Consider the following 21,543-nt stretch of genomic DNA (forward strand, 5'->3'; position numbering starts at 1 on the left):
TTATATATGACAAGCACTGCAATCTGAGTTTGAAACTTAGATGGATGGATTATACCTTTCCAGGAACTAAAATTATGTTGATTCAGGTAATCATGTTACTTACTCATAACTTCCAGAAGTGGCAACTTCCCCAAATGAACTAAATGAAAATCACAGGAGTGAACTTCTAACCTTACAGACAACTCTACAATCTTAATTAGCTTTTTTCTCTATTCGTCTTTTCAAGTGATGTAGTTTTGTTTAGTTTATTTTTGCCCATAGACCATATTATAATATGATATTTGACATGTCATACCGCAAGTTTCACACGGAATAAACAAAATTGCTCACAAATTTATCTTTGATGCAAAAAACAATTTTTAAAGTAATAGTAATGATAACAGATGATCAATGATTAGAGAAAGGTAGGGAGGGACACAGCAAAAACACAGACAAAACAATTGTATTTACTAATACATAATAACTATAAACAACTAATAGCCTGCATTAATTTACTCGCAGTCTTGCAGACATGAGAAAAGTAAACAAAGTTACATACGAATGCCATGCAGAAAAAGAAAACCAAAAACAGATTCATTTCTTTTCTTAAGTCACTACATTTAAGTTTTATTATGGAGATTCCCAGATCATTTGATAGAATAGGATTAATATACAGACCTTGTCCAACAGACCCTGCTATGAATGACAGTGTATACAACATAGCAACTGTTGACAATTTCAGTGAATTTTGTGGAAAAAATGTGTTTATTGTGTGACTACACACATTTCCCACCAAAAAAATCAAAAGCCACATCAAACATATGTATTTGAAAGAGTCCATGGTGTAGTTTCTCTATCCGTATGATGTATTGAAAGACTGTGATCTGTAACAAGAATACAACACATTTTCTATCAAAAGCTAGTCCTTTACTAAATAGTTTTACTTCAAAAAGAATAAAATTTGACAGGTAACAGTTCACTCAAGAAAAAGGAAAGAAAACACACAAAAATTGTTATGTAAGTAATAGATATCAGAAACAGAGAGAGTACAAGTCTAATGTTTGGGCTGCATACTTCGCAAATCCAGGCAGCGCTGTTACCTCAGTGCTAACAGGCCTCCTTTTTCCCCATTGTAGTTCCACGAGTATGACATGTCTGAGAAATGTGAGGCTGCAGTTGCTTAATATCCATCGACTCCTTCACTCTTACTGAGGCATGCAACACTGTAAGGTTAGTCATAGCTTATTGTTAGTGCAGATGATGAACACTGATCTTTTTGCTGTAAAGTAGCATTGACAAGGCGAAATGACTGATTGTTGGGATCAGATGGCTTTTAATGGGGCTATGTTTTGTTGTAGTGTAGAGGTTGTAAGGCAAAAATTAATTGATGCCAAGTACCCATTAGAGGAAGAGTGGTATCTGGATTAAGTTTCATGCTGTAGCCCGTCTTTCCGACAAAAAAAAATTACAAATTTCATGCAGAGCAGACAAAATGGTAGTATTCTTGTATATTCTTGTATATTCCACCCCCACCATTAAAGAACGTATGTGTTGTGTCAAACAAAAACTAAGTGCAGAGCAATGTCACTGTTATATCTCTGCAACAAAAAAGGGCACTATTTTTGTATTCATGGTAACTTGTGTTTATGGGCTAACAGCAAGCTGTGTTGCTTATCATTCATTTCTGTAATTTATTTTAATAATTATTCATCATTTACAGATTGCACTTCATCCTCATATCATGTTTTCGGGTACTTTCAATACAGACTCAATGATGACTCAAAAGTGTGTATATAGCAACGTAATTCTCTAAATAGATATTAAATATTAAAATAAATTTACTGTAATCCTTGAAAAACATACTAAATTTACGTATAAACAGAACAGTATTCACTGCTAACTGATCAGTTTGTATACTGGTATATAATAATTGTCATGCACAATGGTTGCTCCTGTCATGTAGGCAGGTCGGACATTTTTTGACATTTCAAATTTAACTTGAGAATAGCTATAAAGTAGAAATCATGATTATGTGAAGTAAATGAATAGTAATTTACAGTTTAATGGTGCAAATTTCTTTCAAAACAGTTGCTTATGTAGTGGTCATTGCTTTAAAGCGAGTGTATGGAGCTCATTTCTGATCTGTAGTAAGTACCTGTTGGTTGCCTTGAAGAGAGTATTTTAATGACAGCTAGAGCATTTAATTAACACTACTTATTTGTCATAAATCATTCTAAGTTAAAAAATCAGGAATAGGGTTAGTGGATTCAGATTATCACTGCATTAAAATTATTTTCTGTTTACAGCACTAGTGGTTACAAAATATCATAAATTAAAATTTTAATTAAGTCCATTGTATAAAATGTAAATTTACTTCAAAAAGTTGTCAAAACAACAGAGAGACAGGAAGGCTGACAAGTCCATAGCTTCAGAATGTGCAATCTCAGTATTGCTGATAAAAACTTTAAAAATAGACAACAGCTCTCTTAGCTTTGGAACAATAAGTTCTTTCTTCATTGAGGAAAAAGATTGATTGAGTTAGGTGAAAAAACTTGTAAGAGGAACCACGTATCTCATTCTCTATACTAAGAGGAACTCATATGTTATGAGCAGGAAATGATAGAAATTTGAATCAGTGCATCAAAGTATATTTTTCGCTCTCTCACTCATTCACACCTACTGTCCCACTGAACCTTAACGAGATGTCACATGTAAGGATGTGCAGCAAGTCAAGAAGTTCAGGTATGCTAAAACAACAAAAATCTATCATTACTTTTGGCTTACCTGGTATTTATTAAAGGGATTAACCATGTTGTGGAAAAGCCTATAGAAGTGTTACAATAGCAAGTTAGCAAACGAACAACTCCTTTGAAAAGAGCTGCTACTTTTCCTAGCTGTGAGTTGTGGCAAATGCAGTGTGACATAGTGGTTAGCATCACTTACTGGTGTTCTGAAGGTCACCAGATCAAACCTGACTACCAGCAATTATTTGTTATTTATCATTTATAGTAGGTTCTAGATGTACCTTATGTTTGTATTTTCTAGCATATTCTATGTTTGTATAAGTACCAGTGTTGCAGAATATTTGATGTTTATATAAATAGCTGCATTCTACAGCCAGCTGTTCAGTCCTGCTCTGTCTGTACATTGGTGTCAGTAATAAATGTGCTTTCAGTTTTAAGTGTTGTGCTTTATTGACAACCCTGCCTTCCAATTTGGACTTGATTGTGGGTTCAGTGTCACAATATTATTCAACTGCTGCTTAATTAGGACAATTACTTCACCATAAAATTACAAGGATACAGCGGGGCTGGCCAGTGTATACCTTCAGAAGACAAAATTTCAGTACTGCTGATAGAGACTTTGAAAGTAGAGAAAACGACTACTTGCTTTTGGAATTGTTAGTCTCTGCCTCAAATAGGAAGAAGGGTGGGTTTTGGAGGGGTGGGAAGAAGGGACAGGATACACAGACCCTAAGTTGAAAGGACCCACCAGTTTTGTGGATAAGGGAAGATGAAGATGAAGGCGAGGTAAAAATACGATGCTTTGGCAAGCCTTTTGTCAGCTCCATTCCAGAGATGAAAGAATTGTAGAGTGAGAAGTAAAGAAACGTTAATGAGAACTGGAATGAATAGTGCTGTTAATAACTAAGAGTAAAGCTGAAAAGAAAAGAGAGCTGGGCTTTTAACTTGAGTACAATAAAGTCTGCACTAAGAGCCCTTGGAAACAAGGTACTGATCCAGCCTACTTGAGGCTATTGAAGAATATCTACAAGGTGGGACGGAAATCATAAAGGGGTTACAATTGTGAATAATTTTTTTATTTGTCATTAGTTTCCAGTGATATTTCACCAACTTAAAGCCCAAGGATGGGGGACTGTTTACACTTAGGTGTGGAATACAATCTCACTTCACCTGTTTTATCCGGTGCCAGGAAGAGGCAAATGCAAAAGGGTAGGGGTCTATTAATCGTCGGCAGTTCAAACATATGGCAAATTATGGTACCCCTTAGGGAAATGGCAGCAAGGGACAGGAAAGGGCACCAGGTGTGCTCAGTGTGTATGACTGGGGGCCTCATTTGACATATTGAAGCGGCTGTACCAGCAGCCATTGAGGGAACAGGATGCAACCAACTGCAGATTGTAGCAAACGTTGTAACAAATGATGCCTGCCGTCTGGACTCCGAAGTCATTCTTGGTTCATTCTAGCGACTGGCAGAGAAGGTTGAGAAGAGTAGCCTTGCATGTGGCATTTCAAGGAAGCTTACAATTTGCAGCATTTCCCAGGACTCATCATGGTCTTCCGGTTCTGAGTCAAGTGGGACGGCTGAACCAGAGACTTTGAAAGTTCTGTGACAAGCTAGGCTGCTACTTCTTGGACTTGCACCGGATGATTGAGAACTGTAGGGTATCCCTAAATAGGTCAGGGTGCACTATACATCAGAGGCTGCTATTCAAGTAGCTGACCTGTGTGTGGAGTCCGCACAAAGGTTTTTTATATTAGGTGGCTCTCCAACCAATCCAGGTAATGATGGCTGTAGGAAACCCAGAAGTATCAGTATAAGATCAAAAGAAATGCCTCCCATAAGTGAGATTATTAAAATACTAATGGTAAATTGCCAAAACATTCATAACAAAGTGCTAGAGTTTGCAGCACTCATGAAAATCAGTAAAGCTCACATAATACATGGTAAAGGAAGCTGCTTGAAATCTGAAATTGATAGCAGTGAGATTTTTGGGGAAAATTTAAGTGTACATCGAAAGGACAGGCAAGTGGGAGATGGAGGTTGTGTATATGTTGCAGTAGAAAGTGAAGCTGCACGTGAGATTGTTTGAGCAAGACTCAGTATCAGGGGTGGGCATAAAATGATAATTGGATCCTTCTGTTGCCCACCAGACTCTTCTCCTGATGTAACTGAAAACTTTAGAGAAAACCTCAGTTTACTTGTACATAAGTTCCCCAATCATATTGTAATCGTCAGTGGAGACTATAATAATCCAACAATTAATTGAGAAAATTATGGTTTTGTTAGTGGTGGGCATGATGAGACATCCTGTGAAACTTTATTAAATACCTTCTCTGAAAATTACCTAGAACAGATAATTACGAAACCCACCTCATGATGGAAATATACTGAATCTAATGGCAACAAATAGACCTGACATCTTTGAGGATGTCCATATCGAAACAGGTACCAGTGACCATGATGCGGTTGTGGCAACAATGATTACCAGAGTACAAAGAACAACTAAAACAAGCAGAAACATATATATGTTCAGTAAACCAGATAAAAAATCGGTAATGCCTTATGGCAATGCGCAACTTGAAACTTTCAGCACAAGTCAGAAACATGCAGAGGAACTCTGGCTCATGTTTAAAAGAATAGTTGACCACACACTGGATAGATATGTACCCAGTAGAACAGTTCATAATGGGAGGGAACCTCCATGGTATCGGTTATTATAAAGAAACTTCTCAAGAAACAGAAATTGCTACATAATAGGTGTAAAAGAAGGTGTTGGGCTATAGATAGAGAGATCTGAATGAAGCGCATTTGGCTGTCAAGAGAGCAATGCGTGATGCTTTCAATGATTACTGCAGCAGAATAGTATCAAATGACCTTCCACAAAATCAAAATAAATTCTGAACATATGTAAAGGCTATTAGCAGAACCAAAGTTTGTGTCCAGTCCCTAGCAAATGAGACAGGAACTGAAATTGAGGTAGCAAAACAAAAGCTGAAATGATTAACTGCATTTTCAAGTGCTCCTTTACAAAGGAAAGTGCTGGAGAATTCCCACAGTTTAATCCTCGTATCACGGAAACGGTGAATGATTCAGTATAAGTCCAAGAAGTAGCAGCCTAGCTTGTCACAGAACTTTCGAAGTCTCTGGTTCAGCCGTCCCACTTGACTCAGAACCAGAAGACCATGATCAGTCCTGGGAAATGCTGCAAATTGTAAGCTTCCTTGAAATGCCAGCTAAAATTGTTAAAATTGAACAAAGCTCCAGGCCCCAATGGAACCCCCATCACATTGTATACTGAATTTGCAGCTGAGTTAGCCCCTCTTCTCACTATAATCTATCGTAGATCCCTCAAACAAAAAACCATGCCCAGTTCTGGGAAAAAGCACAGGTCACACTCGTCTACAGGAATAGCAGTAGAAGTGATCCACAAAACTACAGGCCAGTATCCTTGACATTGGTTTGTTGTAGACTCTTAGAACATACTCTGAGCTCACAAAATGAAGTATCTTGAAGGTAATGTTTTTGAAAACATCGATCATGTGAAACCCAACTTGCACATTTCTCACATGGCATACTGAAAGCTTTAGATCAAGGCAACTAAGTAGATGCAGTGTTTCTTGATTTCTGAAAAGCATTTGACTCAGTACCGTACTTATGCTCACTGTCAGAAGTATGATCATATGGGGTATCGAGTGGAATTTGTAACCTGATTGAGGAAATTTTGGTAGGGAGAACACAGCATGTTTTGTTGGATGGAGAGTCATAGTCAAAAGTGAAGTAACTTCAGGTGCGCCCCAGGGAAATGTGGTGGGACCCTTGCTGTTCATGTTGTATATTAATGACCTTGCAGACAATATTAATAGTAAAATCAGGCCTTTTGCAGATGATGCAGTTATCTGTAATGAAGTACTATCTGAGAGAAGCTGCATAAATATTCAGTCAGTTCATGATAACATTCTCACATGATGCAAAAATCGGCAACTTGCTCTAAATTTTCAAAAATTGCAAAATTATGTGCTTCACAAATTAAAAAAAATGTAGAATCCTCTGACTGTAATATTAGTGAGTCACTGTTGGAATTGGTCAACAACCAATACCTGGGTGTCACACTCTGTAGGGATATGAAATGGAATGATAACATAGGTTCAGTTGTGGGTAAAGCAGGTGGTAGACATCAGTTTATGGTAGAATACTGGGGAAGTGCAATCAGTCAACTGAAGAGATAGTTAACAAATCATGCATGTGACCTATTGTAGAATGTTGCTCAAGTGTGTGGGACCCATATCAGATAGGACTATCAGGGGATATTCAATGTATACAGAGAAGGGCAGCACAAGTGGTCACAGTTTTGTTTAATACGTAAAATGGAAACGCCGTGTGGCTAGGGCCTCCCATTGTGTAGACCGTTTGCCTGGTGCAAGTCTTTAGAGTTGATGCCACTTCGGCGACTTGCGTGTCGATGGGAATGAAATGATGATGATAAGGACAACACAACACCCAGTCCCAGAGCGGAGAAAATCTCCTCCGACCCAGCCGTGAATCGAATCCGGGCCGTTAGGTATGACAGTCCTTCGCACTGACCACTCAGCTACCAGGGATCGACATTTAATACGTGGGAGAATGTTACAGAGATATTGAAGGAACTGAAACGGCAGACTCTTGAAGACAGACGTAAACTAATCCGAGAAAGTCTATTGACAAAATTTCAAGAACCGGCTTTAAATGATTACTCTAGAGATATCCTACAACCTCCTACATATTGCTCAAACAGGAATCATGAGGATAAGATCAGAATATTTATTGTACACACAAAGGCATACAAACAATCATTCTTACCATGCTGTGTATGTGAATGGAACACGAAGACACCCTAATAACTCGTACAATGGGACATACCCTCTGCCATGCACCTCATGGTGGTTTGTAGAGTGTAGATGTAGATGTAGATGCAGGTGTAGGTGCAGATATCCGCCATTATAAAATAAAAAAGTTAGTCACAGTTATAAGCATTTTGCGACTTTTGGCCAACATTGTATGTTAGTGCTATAAATGCTACAGTGTCCATTAGACTTATTCAAGATAGTGAAAAATTCAAAATGGACTGAGGAGGCAAAAAGATTCCATATTACCAAAACTATCCTCAGAAATCCCACAGAAAATTTTCAAATACTGGAAAGGGGGAAACAGAGGAGTAAGTGTTGATCTAATATACCTGAACGATATCAGATATGCTCGTGGCATTGTACTTTCCTTCTAGTGCACATAAATGCCAGTAGCTACTGGAAGAAAGTAGTAGAATAAGTTTTAAAGGAAATGTGAAATTCAATTTGCAAGAAGGGGGGGGGGGGGGGGGGGGGGGGGGTTATAATAAGATTAAAATAGTGTATAAACCATCAATCAAAATAATGTATAAACAACATATCAAAAAGAAAGTGTACAAATTGACGGTCAAGTTTCTGAAGCTGTTGATTAGTTTTGGGTTGTTCCATGCCAAATGGTCTAGAATTTTCCAAATGACCATCATGGATTTTAATGAAATTTTGTATGAACAATTGCATATGTTCCCGATGAACACTGGTAAAGTGTCACGATCATTAATTCAATACATCCAGAGATATAGTCATTTGTTTGACATCCTAGTTCAGATATCGAAAAGTGCATCTGTGACATTTTGGCAACTTAGAGACGCAATATCTCCAGCAATATTTCCTTGAAAGAAACAAAACTAGGCCATGTTGTACAAGTTTTTGTGCTCCCTTAAGAAAAATAATAAAAAAGAGTTCTTGGGTGATTTTCATATGGAGAATTTGAAACAAAGTCATTCGAATTAATAGATGCTGAAAAATGTGACGTTTTATCTTTTTATATCACTGGAAGTGATTGCTGTATGCACCTGAAACCTTGCATGTAATAACTTACCAATACAAAGTCTTAAAATGTAAAATTTCACTCTCCAAATGCTTTCTGATGATTTAAAAATTGAGGGCAAAGTAGACGATTTCTCGTAAAAATCACTAAAAATGGTGTCTTGTGTAAACTCTTTTAAACCATTGTCATTAGAAATACCATGCTGTAAACCACCAAAAAACATTTGGTTGTGCAGTGCAAGGCCCTAAAAAACAAGAAGAAGATGGAGGTGCACTGAAAGTGGGCCCATATTCCGGTGGTACTTAAATTAAATCTGACACCTATAATTATGTTCTATGATTGTTTAGTACTTTCTGGAGAAGTCAGTATCAAAAGTCTTGATGAGAAGGAAGTGAACCTGATGAGAGATTCTTTACACAGTATCCCAAGCTGATGATATATTTCTATAAGTGACAGAGGCCAAAGCTAGAAGAGGTCTCTCTTAAGTTCCTGAGTTTATGTTTTCTTCAAGCTAGTTGAATTGTTTACAGGTTTCATTAATTTTCTTTAGAAAGTCGTGAGAAAAGCTATACTACCGGCCAGATGATGTCATCAATGGAGTTGTTTAGGAAGATATTTTGATAAGACAGAAAGCAAAAAATTACACTTTTCAAATGAGATTACTTTAAATTATTGAAGCAACAAAAAGAGAAATCTGTATTTTTTATTGGATTTCTATTTCCATTTCATTTTTTATAAAAAATAATTTTGCAGAAAAATGACTATTTACTTGCAGTTTTTCTGACTGAAGCTTATTTCCTAATTTTCAGGACATTTGATATTACCTTCCACAGAGTGTCCTAAACAACTGTAGAAGACAATAAAAGATGTCAAGTTTAATTTGAGTACCAGTGAAAAATAGGCCCACCTTGTCATATCTTTTTGGGGCCTTATATGTTCACATTACAAAACCAAATATAGTTTTTAAGTGATTAAGAATGTGGTTGTTGTAGCGAAAACAGTTTAAAGGAGTTTGCAGAAGACACTTTTTTTTGTAAGTGGGCCAAAAATAGTCATTTTTGGCATTTATAGAAAAAATCGTCTTTTTGCCCTTAATTTGTAAACTGTTGGAAAGTATTAGGAGAGTGTAAATTTCTATTCTAAGACCTTATGTTGGTAAGTTATTATGTACGAAGTCTCATGTTTATTCCACAATTACTTCTCGAGTATAAAAAGCTGAGCTTCAATTTTTCAGTCAACTTTGCTTCACATTATCCTTATGAAAATAGCTCAGGATATCTTTTCTTATTATTTCCTTAATACAGTGCAAGAAATTGTGCCAAATTGCCAAAGATATTATGTCTCGAAGTTTCCAAAAATATTCAGATGAACTTTTGATAGCTGTGCTATGAAGTCAAACAAATGACTATACCTCAGAAGTATCGACTTAATGGACGTGAAACTTTTAACAACATTTACTGGGATCATGTATGAAAGTTTGTACAAATCTTCAGCAAAATCCATTATGGTTATGCAGGAGCATTTCCTGAAAGTTGATCACTTGACATCAAATGACCCTTCTATATTTAGGGCAGTTGGATACCAAGATTGGATAGACAGTAAAAGAAAAGAAAAAAACAACAGTAAAACCTCATTAAGACACTCCCATCCAAGATGCTTTCTCCTGTAAAACACTCCTTGACACCAGTCTCACAATTTCCATAAAAATCAGTATAAAGTATCTTCTGTTTAAATTATTCCTGTCTTGGATAAAACACTGCAACTCTACCAGTGACATGTTTTCGTGAAGCTCCAATAGATTCACAAAAGCTTGTCAGCAGGTCATGGATGACTTACCAGACAATGTAAGGGAGAGATTGAGCTGCTGTTAACAATTGAGCACAGTGCACATACCTCATTGCCACGGTCCTGCCAACTACTAACTATTTTCATCACGTTCCATCATCTTTCAGCTGTGCATTTAGGATAGTAATTTCCATCTTTTGGTATTTTAGATGACGACCATACAACCATCTTCAAGGCAAGTCGGTGACATAATTAAAATCACTTGACACAATACTGTAGAGTAAATGTGGGTTTACTCCACACTACTGTATCAAATGGTATTAATTATGTCATCCGCTCATCTTGATGATGGCTGTACAGGTATCAGCCAAGTTATGTGGAGAAGGAATAATACTATTGCTGATACACACCAGAAAGGTGATGGAATAATCTGTCTGCCAGTAATGTTCTAGAAACACATCACATTCCTCATGGTGGTTAAGTTGTTTGAGGTTTCTTATTAGCCATCAAGTGGTGATAAGTGTGTGGTCAAGGAACAGTGTTTCATTTCCATATCGTACAATGTTTAAAGTTTTTTGTGCAATAGCTGTGCAAAATGTGAAGAAAGCACTTTCAACACCTGAGAAATGGCAAAGCTTATAGATGTATGATGAAAACAAGATACTGCTGCAAAATAATTTGATCAGTTGGGTTGTTGTTTTTGGCATTCCAAGTCATTGTTAGCCTATGGAAGGACCTAGAGCAGACCACTCGTGAAGGAGCAATGAGCATCCAAAAATTCAAAGCTTTGAAATGAAAAATAGCATTCCTTAGTAATTTACTTGATCAAATTTGGCTAACATAAGCATGAACCACTAAGCAATATAGTGATATAAATGTTGTAGGAAATTTCTTGTTGTTGTTGTTGTTGTTGTTGTTGTGGTCTTCAGTCTTGAGACTGGTTTGGTGCAGCTCTCCATGCTACTCTATCCTGTGCAAGTTGCTTCATCTCCCAGTACATACTGCAGCCTACATCCTTTTGAATCTGCGTAGTGTATTCATCTCTTGGTCTCCCTCTACAATTTTCACCCTTCGCGCTGACCTCCAATACTAAATTGGTGATCCCTTGATGCCTCAGAACATGTCCTGCCAACCAATCCCTTCTTCTAGTCAAGTTGTGCCACAAACCCCTTTTCTCCCCCATCTAATCTTGAGCACTCTTCTGTAGCACCACATTTCGAAAGCTTCAATTCTCTTCTTGTCCAAACTATTTATCATCCATGTTTCACTTCCATACATGGCTACACTCCATAAAAATACTCTCAGAAACGACTTCTTGTCACTTAAATCTATACTCAGTGTTAACAAATTTCTCTTCTTCAGAAATGCTTTCCTTGCCATTGCCAGTCTACATTTTATATCCTCTCTACTTCAACCATCATCAGTTATTTTGCTCCCCAAATAGCAAAACTCCTTTACTTCTTTAAATGTCTCATTCCCTAATCCCTCAGCATCACCTGAGTTAACTCGACTACATTCCATTATCTTCGTTTGGCTTTTGTTGATGTTCATCTTATATCCTCCTTTCATGACACTGTCCATTCCGTTCAACTGCTCTTCCAAGTCCTTGTCTCTGACAGAATTACAATGTCATCAGCGAACCTTAAAGTTTTTATTTCTTCTCCATGGATTTTAATACCTACTCCAAATTTTTCTTTTGTTTCCTTTATTGCTTGCTCAATATACAGATTGAATAACATCGGGGAGAGGCTACAACCCTGTCTCACTCCCTTCCCAACCACTGCTTCCCTTTCATGTCCCTCGACTCTTATAACTGCCATCTGGTTTCTGTACAAATTGTAAATAGCCTTTCGCTTCCTGTATTTTACCCCTGCCACCTTGTCTCACGTGTTCCAATATTTCTACAGAATCCAAACTGATCTTCCCCGAGGTTGGCTTCTACTGGTTTTTCCACTCGTGTGTAAAGAATTCGCATCAGTATTTTGCAGACATGACTTATTAAACTGATAGTTCAGTGATTTTCACATCTGCCAACACCTGCTTTCTTTGGGATTGGAATTATTATATTCTTCTTGAAGTCTGAGGGTATTTCACCTGTTTCATACATTTTGCTCACCAGATGGTAGAGTTTTGTCAGGACTGGCTCTCGCAACGCTGTCACTAGTTCTAATGGAATGTTGTCTACTCCTGGGGCCTTGTTTTGACTTAGGTCTTTCAGTGCTCTGTCAAACTCTTCACGCAGTACCATATCTCCCATTTCATCTTCATCTACACCCTCTTCCATTTCCATAATATTGCCCTCAAGTATTCCTTCCAACTTTCTGCTTTCCCTTCTTTGCTTAGAACTGAGTTTCCATCTGAGGTCTTGGTATTCATACAAGTAGTTCTCATTTCTCCAAAGGTCTCTTTAATTTTCCTGTAGGCAGTATCTATCTTACCCCTAGTGAGATAAGCCTCTACATCCTTACATTTGTCCTCTAGCCATGCCTGCTTCATCTACTGCATTTTTATATTTTCTTCTTTCATCAATTAAATTCAATATTTCTTCTGTCACCTAAGGATTTCTACTAGCCCTCGTCTTTTTACCTATGTGATCCTCTGCTGCCTTCACTACTTCATCCCTCAAAGTGACCCATTCTTCTTCTACTGTATTTCTTTCCCCCATTCTTGTCAATAGTTCCCTTATGCTCTCCCTGAAACTCTATACAACCTCTGGTTTAGTCAGTTTATCCAGGTCCCATCTCCTCAAATTCCCACCTTTTTGCAGTTTCTTCAGTTTTAATCTACAGTTCATAACCAATAGATTGTAGTCAGAGTCCACATCTGCCCCTGGAAATGTCTTACAATTTAAAAACTTGCTCCTAATCTCTGTCTTACCATTACATAATCTATCTGAAACCTGTCAGTATCTCCAGGCTTCTTCCATGTATACAACTTTCTTTTATGATTCTTGAACCAAATGTTAGCTATGATTAAGTTATGCTTTGTGCAAAATTCTGCCAGGCGGCTTCCTCTTTCATTTCTTACCCCCAATCCATATTCATCTACTACGTTTCCTTCTCTTCCTTTTCCTACTATCGAATTCCAGTCACCCATGACTATTAAATTTTCATCTCCCTTCACCACCTGAATAATTTCTTTTATCTCATTATACATTTCTTCAATGTCTTCATCATCTGCAGAGCTAGTTGGCATATAAACTTGTACTACTGTAGTAGGTGTGGGTTTCGTGTCTATCTTGGCCACAATAATGCGTTCACTATGCTGTATGTAGTAGCTTACCCGCACTCCAATTTTTTTATTCATTATTAAACCTACTCCTGAACTACCCCTATTTGATTTTGTATTTATAACCCTGTATTCACCTGGCCAAAGGTCTTGTTCCTCCTGCCACCGAACTTCACTAATTCCCACTATATCTAACTTTAACCTATCCATTTCCCTTTTTAAATTTTCTAACCTACCTGCCCGATTAAGGGATCTGACATTCCACGCTCCGATCCGTAGATTGCCAGTTTTGTTTCTCCTGATAACGACGTTCTCTTGAGTAGTCCCCACCCGGAGATCTAAATGGGGAACTATTTTACCTCCGAAATATTTTACCCAAGGGGATGCCATCATCATTTAACCATACAATAAAGCTGCATTCCCCTCGGGACAAATTACGGCTGTAGTTTCTCCTTGCTTTCAGCCGTTCGCAGCACCATCACAGCAAGGCCACTTTGATTAGTGTTAAAAGGCCAGATCAGTCAATCATCCAGACTGTTGCCCCTGCAACTACTGAAAAGGCTGCTGCCCCTCTTCAGGAACCACACATTGGTCTGGCCTCTCAACAGATACCCCTCCGTTGTGGTTGCACCTACGGTACGGCTATCTGTATCGCTGAGGCACACAAGCCTACCCACCAACGGCAATGCCTATGGTTTCTATGGTTCTTACTGTATGTAAATATGTTTGGATTAAAGGAGAGGACTTGCCAAATATGAGAGGCATTGAGTTGTCAATAAGCACACACAAAAGAAAGAAATTTTGCTAGCTAAAGAGTTATCCTTTGACAAACTAGAGTAAAATACACACACACACACACACACACACACACACACACACACACACACACACACACACACACATCACACATCACACATATGCCCCTACATGATGCCAACTGGATTAACAGTGCCAATGCTGTATTCTGTACTTTGCCAAGTGGACTGGTTGTGGTGGGGGTGGTGTTGGGTGAGGGGGTAGAGGAAGAGGGAGGTAGGGGGCAGGGCAGGGACTGGGAATGTGTATCTAGCAGCTTGACGGGAGGCATCCAGTTTTATGTGGAACGGTTGGCAACGGTCCCTTCCCTACAGCCTAGGTCTTCGTGGCAAACGAATCTGCTCCAGTCCGGAATCCCTGAACCATTACACCAACATCCTGAAAACAGCTTTCACATCCCGCAACTACCCTCCCGACCTGGTACAGAAGCAAATTACCAGAGCCACTTCCTCATCCCCTCAAACCCAGAACCTCCCACAGAAGAACCCCAAAAGTGCCCCACTTGTGACAGGATACTTTCCGGGACTGGATCAGACTCTGAACGTGGCTCTCCAGCAGGGATACGACTTCCTCAAATCCTGTCCTGAAATGAGATCCATCCTTCATGAAATCCTCCCCACTCCACCAAGAGTGTCTTTCCGCCGTCCACCTAACCTTCGTAACCTCTTAGTTCATCCCTATGAAATCCCTAAACCACCTTCCCTACCCTCTGGCTCCTACTCTTGTAACCGCCTCCGGTGTAAAACCTGTCCCATGCACCTTCCCACAACCACCTACTTCAGTCCTGTAACCCGGAAGGTGTACACGATCAAAGGCAGAGCCACGTGTGAAAGCACCCACGTGATTTACCAACTGACCTGCCTACACTGTGAAGCTTTCTATGTGGGAATGACCAGCGACAAACTGTCCATTCACATGAATGGACACAGGCAGACAGCGTTTGTTGGTAATGAGGATCACCCTGTGGCTAAACATGCCTTGGTGCATGGCCAGCACATCTAGGCACAGTGTTACACCGTCTGGGTTATCTGGATACTTCCCACTAACACCAACCTGTCAGAACTCCTGAGATGGGAACTTGCCCTTCAGTATATCCTCTCTTCTCGTTATCCGCCAGGCCTCAACCTCCGCTAATTTCAAGTTGCCGCCACTCATACCTCACCTGTCTTTCAACAACATCTTTGCCTCTGTACTTCCGCCTCGACTGACATCTCTGCCTAAACTCTTTGCCTTTACAAATGTCTGCTTGTGTCTGTGTATGTGCGGATGGATATGTATGTGTGTGTGTGCGAATGTATACCTGTCCTTTTTTCCCCCTAAGGTAAGTCTTTCCGCTCCCGGGATTGGAATGACTCCTTACCCTCTCCCTTAAAACCTACATCCTTTCGTCTTTCCCTCTCCTTCCCTCTTTCCTGATGAAGCAACCGTTGGTTGCGAAAGCTTGAATTTTGTGTGTATGTTTGTGTTTGTTTGTGTGTCTATCAACCTGCCAGCGCTTTCGTTTGGTAAGTTACATCATCTTTGTTTTTAAAAATATGCAGAAATGTATATACAGGGAGTATATCAGGGTTTTAATGCTTTGTAATATTTATTACATTAAACTTACAGTTATAAATGACACGTCAAATGAAAGAGCAACTCAAACAATTGTGTTTGGCACCAGCGCAATGTTTCCTCTGCAATTCGCTAGACAGCGGTAGTAGTGAAGCATTTTGTGCTTTGCAGTTTGCAAAGACTGAATCTGTAGTTACTGTGCAACGTGCGTTCCGGCTGAAGTTCGGTTGTGATCCTCCAAGTGATAACAACATTCATAGATGGTGTCATCAATTTGAAGATACCAGCTACCTTTGTAAAGGGAAGAGCATAGGACAACCAAGAGTTGGTGAAGAGACTGTTGAGTGAGTGAGAGAGTCGTTCACTTGTAGCCCAAAGAAATCAGCCCGGAAGGCTAGTCATGAATTACAAGTTCCTGTGTCAACTGTTTGGAAAGTTTTAAGAAACACTTACAACTACGTCCTTAATGTTTACAATTATTAAAAGCTCTAAAGCCGACAGACCATGGATTATGTGCCAACTTTGCAAACGAAATGTTGTTTCATTACGATGAGGATTTTCTGGATCATGTTGTCTTCAGCAATGAATCAACCTTTCACCTTAGTTGACATGTTAACACTCACAATGTGCACATCTGGGGCTTAAGAATTAAGAAACCAGATTGAATCAGCTGTTGCTACAATCACTGAAGACACACTTATCAACGTTTGGGAAGAACTCGGCTATAAGCATGATGTGTGGCGTGTGACAAATGGTGCTCACATTGAACATTTATAAGATTCTTGGTACAACTGTTTGAGTTGCTCTTTCATTTGACATATCATTTATAACTCTTAAGTTTAATATAATAAATATTATAAAGCATTAAAACCCCAATATTCATTTATAAACACCCTGTACTGTAAAGCATGGTGAAGTTTTGAGGAAGCCTTTAGGCAGCAGTGTGATGACTACAATGATAATGATGAGTACGATGATGATAATGATAGAAGAAAAGTTGCTACTATTTTAAAAAGAAGCCACTGTTCTCTCTCTCACACTACACAGGTGTCATTTCTATTTACTACCTCATAACAAGCATTTATGTAACTTGACTGATTTCAGAGAAAACTATCAGCTATCTATGTACTGGAAAAATGAAAAACCTGTATAATATGTGTATTAAAGTTAAAGGGGTTTTACAGCACTGAGTGCCGTGACACCGTAAAATTTTAGAAGTGGCTAATAAAGTACTGTTTTACTATGATTTTTAATATTTGGGCAATTATGGTATCATGTTTTATGCCTATAGGAAACTTATATATAAAACTCAACTTTGAATCCCAGGCAGGGAAGCATAGTCTATATGACTATAATTTTCCTACTAGCAATGTTGTTGCAAATTTTACAGTTCATCTTAAATTCACACTTGTTATTAATTATGCATAACATTAGGGAGGAAATGCAGCAAATGAGTGAAAGCATTCCAGAAGCAATGAAGAGCCTACTGCAGGATGTTTGGTCATCAATGTTACTCATATTCTTACTCCATGTATCTGTAGAACAAATACCTTCTTAACCTTAGCTGTGTGCATTAGAGTATTATGCCAAAAACAGTATTGAGTCAAAATCTGCTGTCAATTTCATCTTCAGTTTAAAACAATTGGAGATATTAGTAGTTACAAAGCAACCAAAATTGAGTTAATTGTGGTACACTGGACCATGAGCTGATACCACCTTAGTTTCTTTGTCCATCTCAGTGCCTAAGAATTTCACAAATAGAGTTTTATTTAGTGTGTACCCCTTGATCTCTACATTCGATACCTGTAATGTAGGTTTTCTTTTGGTCAATCTGCATAAGCTGAATGTTTGTGAGATTAAAGTAGAGCTCTTTGCCGTGAACCAGTTGTGAGCCTGTTTCATTATTTTCCTGGCTGTGTCTGGCATGGATACGTTTAGGCCCTTTATCAGTATAGTTGTATCATCAGCCAACATCACAGTGTTTAAACAATCGCCTAACAGCTTTGCTGTATTATCCATGTAAGTCAAGAATGAAAATAAGTGAAGTAAAAAAATAACCCTGATTCTATTTGCTATTTAAATGTGTCCTCAGTGCACATTTAGTTTTATTTCTGGGGGGGGGGGGATGATGATATTTTTTAATGTGCCCTGAGATTTTTGTGATTATTCAGATTTAATTGTAGACTCCTTATTTGTGAAGACTATGATGCTGGTTTTCTATGTGATAGTTGTGTTCAAGAACACCTTAAGTTATTGATGTATAGCTTTTGAGCTGTATGGTTCCCAACAGGTTTTGAAGCTCATATTGCAACGTCCACAGACAGCCTTTTCTTCAACCCAAATTCTTTCAGTGATTGTGATGTAAAATGAAGAGTAATTATATCTGATTATGATGGGTAGATGATGATGCCAGTTATTTAGGTTCAGATCGTAAAAGATATATACTGTCTACCCAAAATATAACCAATGATTTGACCAACATGTTTGGAAAGAAATTAATGGGTAGACCCCACAAAGAGATTTGTGAAGCAGACAGTGTCAATGAAAATTTTAACTTATCTTTAAGGATCTCCTGTCATTATTTTGACTTCCACTTACTGCTAAACTTAATTAGGATGAAATGAAACTAAAGAACAAACAAGGAATGGGTAGCACATGGAGTTTGTGTATTTTAAGGCTGTGGAAGATACCACTTTGTGGTTCATAGAACTGTTTGTAACCAAGAGTTAAAAGTTACAGTGGATAACACCCTTGAAGAATTAAAAAATCTATGCATAGTTAAATAACGAACAAATAAAAGCAGTGAGGCAGATGAGTTCACAGATAACAGCTTTATCAGAAAAGATCCCACACTGAAATCATTGTCCACCAATTCACTGATAACTTGCTCACTGTAACCGTGAACAGTATGTACATTGTTAAACTACCAACAGTGGTGTATTGGATTTGCTGTGACAGATACAGTTTGCACTACCAAAACACATTAATTAAGAAATACAACCCCCAGAAGAGGTAACATAGATCATTACATGAAAACAAATCACCAATTTTTCAGGAAAAGACAATTTTCAGTAGTGTAATAAAATCTTGTGCTAATTTGAAATGTCTGCACATGAACTGTTATTGTAATCTTTTTTTTTTTTTTGCAAACTTAAAAATGTAGTAATGTCACCCGTGGAGATGAGCATATTATCTCTATCTCCAGTCTTTAAAAAAAAATTTGTTGCTAACTCCTTTTTCATAGCATAAGTTCCTTTTAGTTTGTCTTTGATAAAGGATTCTCCATGGAGGTCACAATATACTGTGTCACAAATGAAGTCCCGATAGAGCTAAACAAGAAACACTGTCTTGGGATATCATGTATCCTTGTTATGAGGATGCCAGAGAATATTTTACCACATCAATGTGCTCCAATATTAACCACAAGTAAAGAGAGAGTTCGCCAGATCATATCACTAATGGACTGAACGGTTTGTGTTCTCACACAGGAACATACACAATACACCTAATGGATGTATTGGGTTCTACTGAGAAATGTATCAATGGAGTAGGAGGAGTTGTCCACCAATAAATCCTTTAGTCTTCTCTTAAACTGAATTTCATTGGTTGTTAAGCTTTTTATGGCTGCTGGCAAGTTATTGTAAATGTGTTCCAGAATAATGACACCTTTTTGTACAAGAGTACGTGATTTTAAATCCTTTTCAAGATTATTCTTATTTCTAGTATTGATTCCATGAATTGAGCTGTTGGTTTGAAAAAGTGATATATTTTTAAATGACAAATTTAATTAAGGAATAAATATATTGTGAAGTGGTAGTTGGTATCCCTAGTTCCCTAAACAGGCTTCTGCAGGATGTTCTTGAGTTCACACCGTGTATAACTCTTATTACATGTTTTTGTACTCTGAAAACTTTAACCTGGCTTGATCAATTACCCCAAAAAATAATCCCATGTGAAATTATGGAATTAAAGTAAGTGTAGTATGTCAGCTTTTTCATTTTTATATCCCCTATGTCTGACACAATTCACATTGCAAATAGATATTTGTTAAGACACTTCAGCAGTTCTGTGGTGCGCTTTTCCCAGTTGAATTTATTACCAAGCTATAATCCCAAGAATTTAACACTGTCCACTTCTTCTATCTGCTTGTCATCATATGTTAGGCATATACTTGTGGGACACCCCTTACAAGTTATGAACTGCATGTAGTGTGTTTTTTCAAAGTTTAGTGACAAGGAATAGGCTAGGAACCAGTGATTAATGTCCACAAATATTTTATTAACTGATCTTTCTAATACTACACTTGATTTGCTATTTATTGCAATGTTTGTATCATCAGCAAATAAAACAAACTTGGCATCTGGTAATGTTACTGATGAAAGGTCATTGATATACACAAGAAAAAGTAAGGGCCCTAAGGTGGAACCTTGTGGGGCCCCACATGTAATTAGTTCCCAGTTGGATGATGCCTGATAGCTTAATACATGTCTCTTTCCTAATAATACCCTTTGTTTCCTACCAGAGATATAAGATTTGAACCATTTTGCAGCATTTCCTGCTACACTATAATATTCCACTTTACTTAAAAGGATATTGTGATTTACACAGTCAAATGCCTTTGACAGATCACAAAATACACCAGTTGCCTGCAATTTTTGTCTAATGAATGAAGTACATTTTCACTGTAAGTGTAGATAGCCTTCTCAATATCAGAACCGTTTAGAAATCCGAACAGCAACTTTGACAGTGTGTTAGTTGTGACAAGATGGTTATAAAGCCGATTGTACATTACCTTCTCTAAAATTTTTGAGAATTCTGGCAAAAGTGAAATTGGACAGAAATTTTATGCTATTTCTTTATCTCCCTTCTTAAACAGCATATAACTTCAGCATATTTCAACCATTCGGGAAATATTCCACTGATAAATGACTGGTTGCACAGATAGCTTAATATGTTATTTAACTCAGAATCACATTCTTTAATTAACTTTGTTGATATTTCATCATACCCACTAGATGTATTTGATTTTAAAGATTTTATGATGGACATTACTCCTGCTGGGGTAGTGAGGGTCAAATTCATATTATGGAAGTTACTTAAAATGTCTGGTCTTAGGTATTGCATAGCAGCATATACAGAACCTGACAACCCCATCTTTTCAGTAACAGTTATAAAATGTTTGTTAAAAAGTTCTGCAACACTATACACATCTGTCACCAATGTATCATTTACTGTTAATGCTATTTGTCCCTCTTTATGTCTGGTTCTACTAGTCTCCTCCTCCACTATATCCCATATTGTCTTTATTTTGCTATCTGATATACCTGTCTTTTCCTTGTAATATATTTGCTTTGATGTCCGTATTACAGTCTTTAATATTTTGCAGTATTTCTTTTAATGTGCTATAGCATCAACATCAGATCTGTTTCGGATTGACAGATCCAGTTTTCCTTTTTGTTTTACAATATTCCTCTAGTTCTTGAGTAATCCGTGGCTTCTTTGTAGACTTTGCTCTAACTCTGGTTAGTTTTTGGGGAAAACAGTATTCAAATAAGGTAAGCACTTTAA

The 21,543-nt window shown here is 37.8% G+C and overlaps 2 protein-coding genes across 4 annotated transcripts in view; one reads left to right on the forward strand and one right to left on the reverse strand.

The window, feature by feature from the left end:
- LOC124805029 (GPI mannosyltransferase 2) overlaps positions 1–21,543 on the forward strand; it is a 256,187-nt gene that overhangs the window by 229,603 nt on the left and 5,041 nt on the right. The gene's annotated exons all lie outside the window — the stretch shown is intronic.
- LOC124805028 (dual oxidase 2-like) overlaps positions 1–21,543 on the reverse strand; it is a 250,335-nt gene that overhangs the window by 225,758 nt on the left and 3,034 nt on the right. Inside the window, exons 1-2 of one of the 2 annotated variants that reach the window (XM_047265440.1) lie at positions 1,080–1,096; positions 658–863 (exon numbers count right to left, since the gene is read on the reverse strand). In XM_047265440.1, coding sequence (XP_047121396.1) covers positions 658–820 — 163 coding nt within the window. In that variant the 5' untranslated portion in view covers positions 821–863; positions 1,080–1,096. Of the gene's footprint in view, positions 1–657; positions 864–1,079; positions 1,097–21,543 lie in introns of those variants that run through there. The other variant, XM_047265439.1, reaches the window with a different exon arrangement.

The sequence above is a fragment of the Schistocerca piceifrons genome, chromosome 7, assembly GCF_021461385.2.
Source record: "Schistocerca piceifrons isolate TAMUIC-IGC-003096 chromosome 7, iqSchPice1.1, whole genome shotgun sequence".
Lineage (NCBI taxonomy): Eukaryota > Metazoa > Arthropoda > Insecta > Orthoptera > Acrididae > Schistocerca > Schistocerca piceifrons.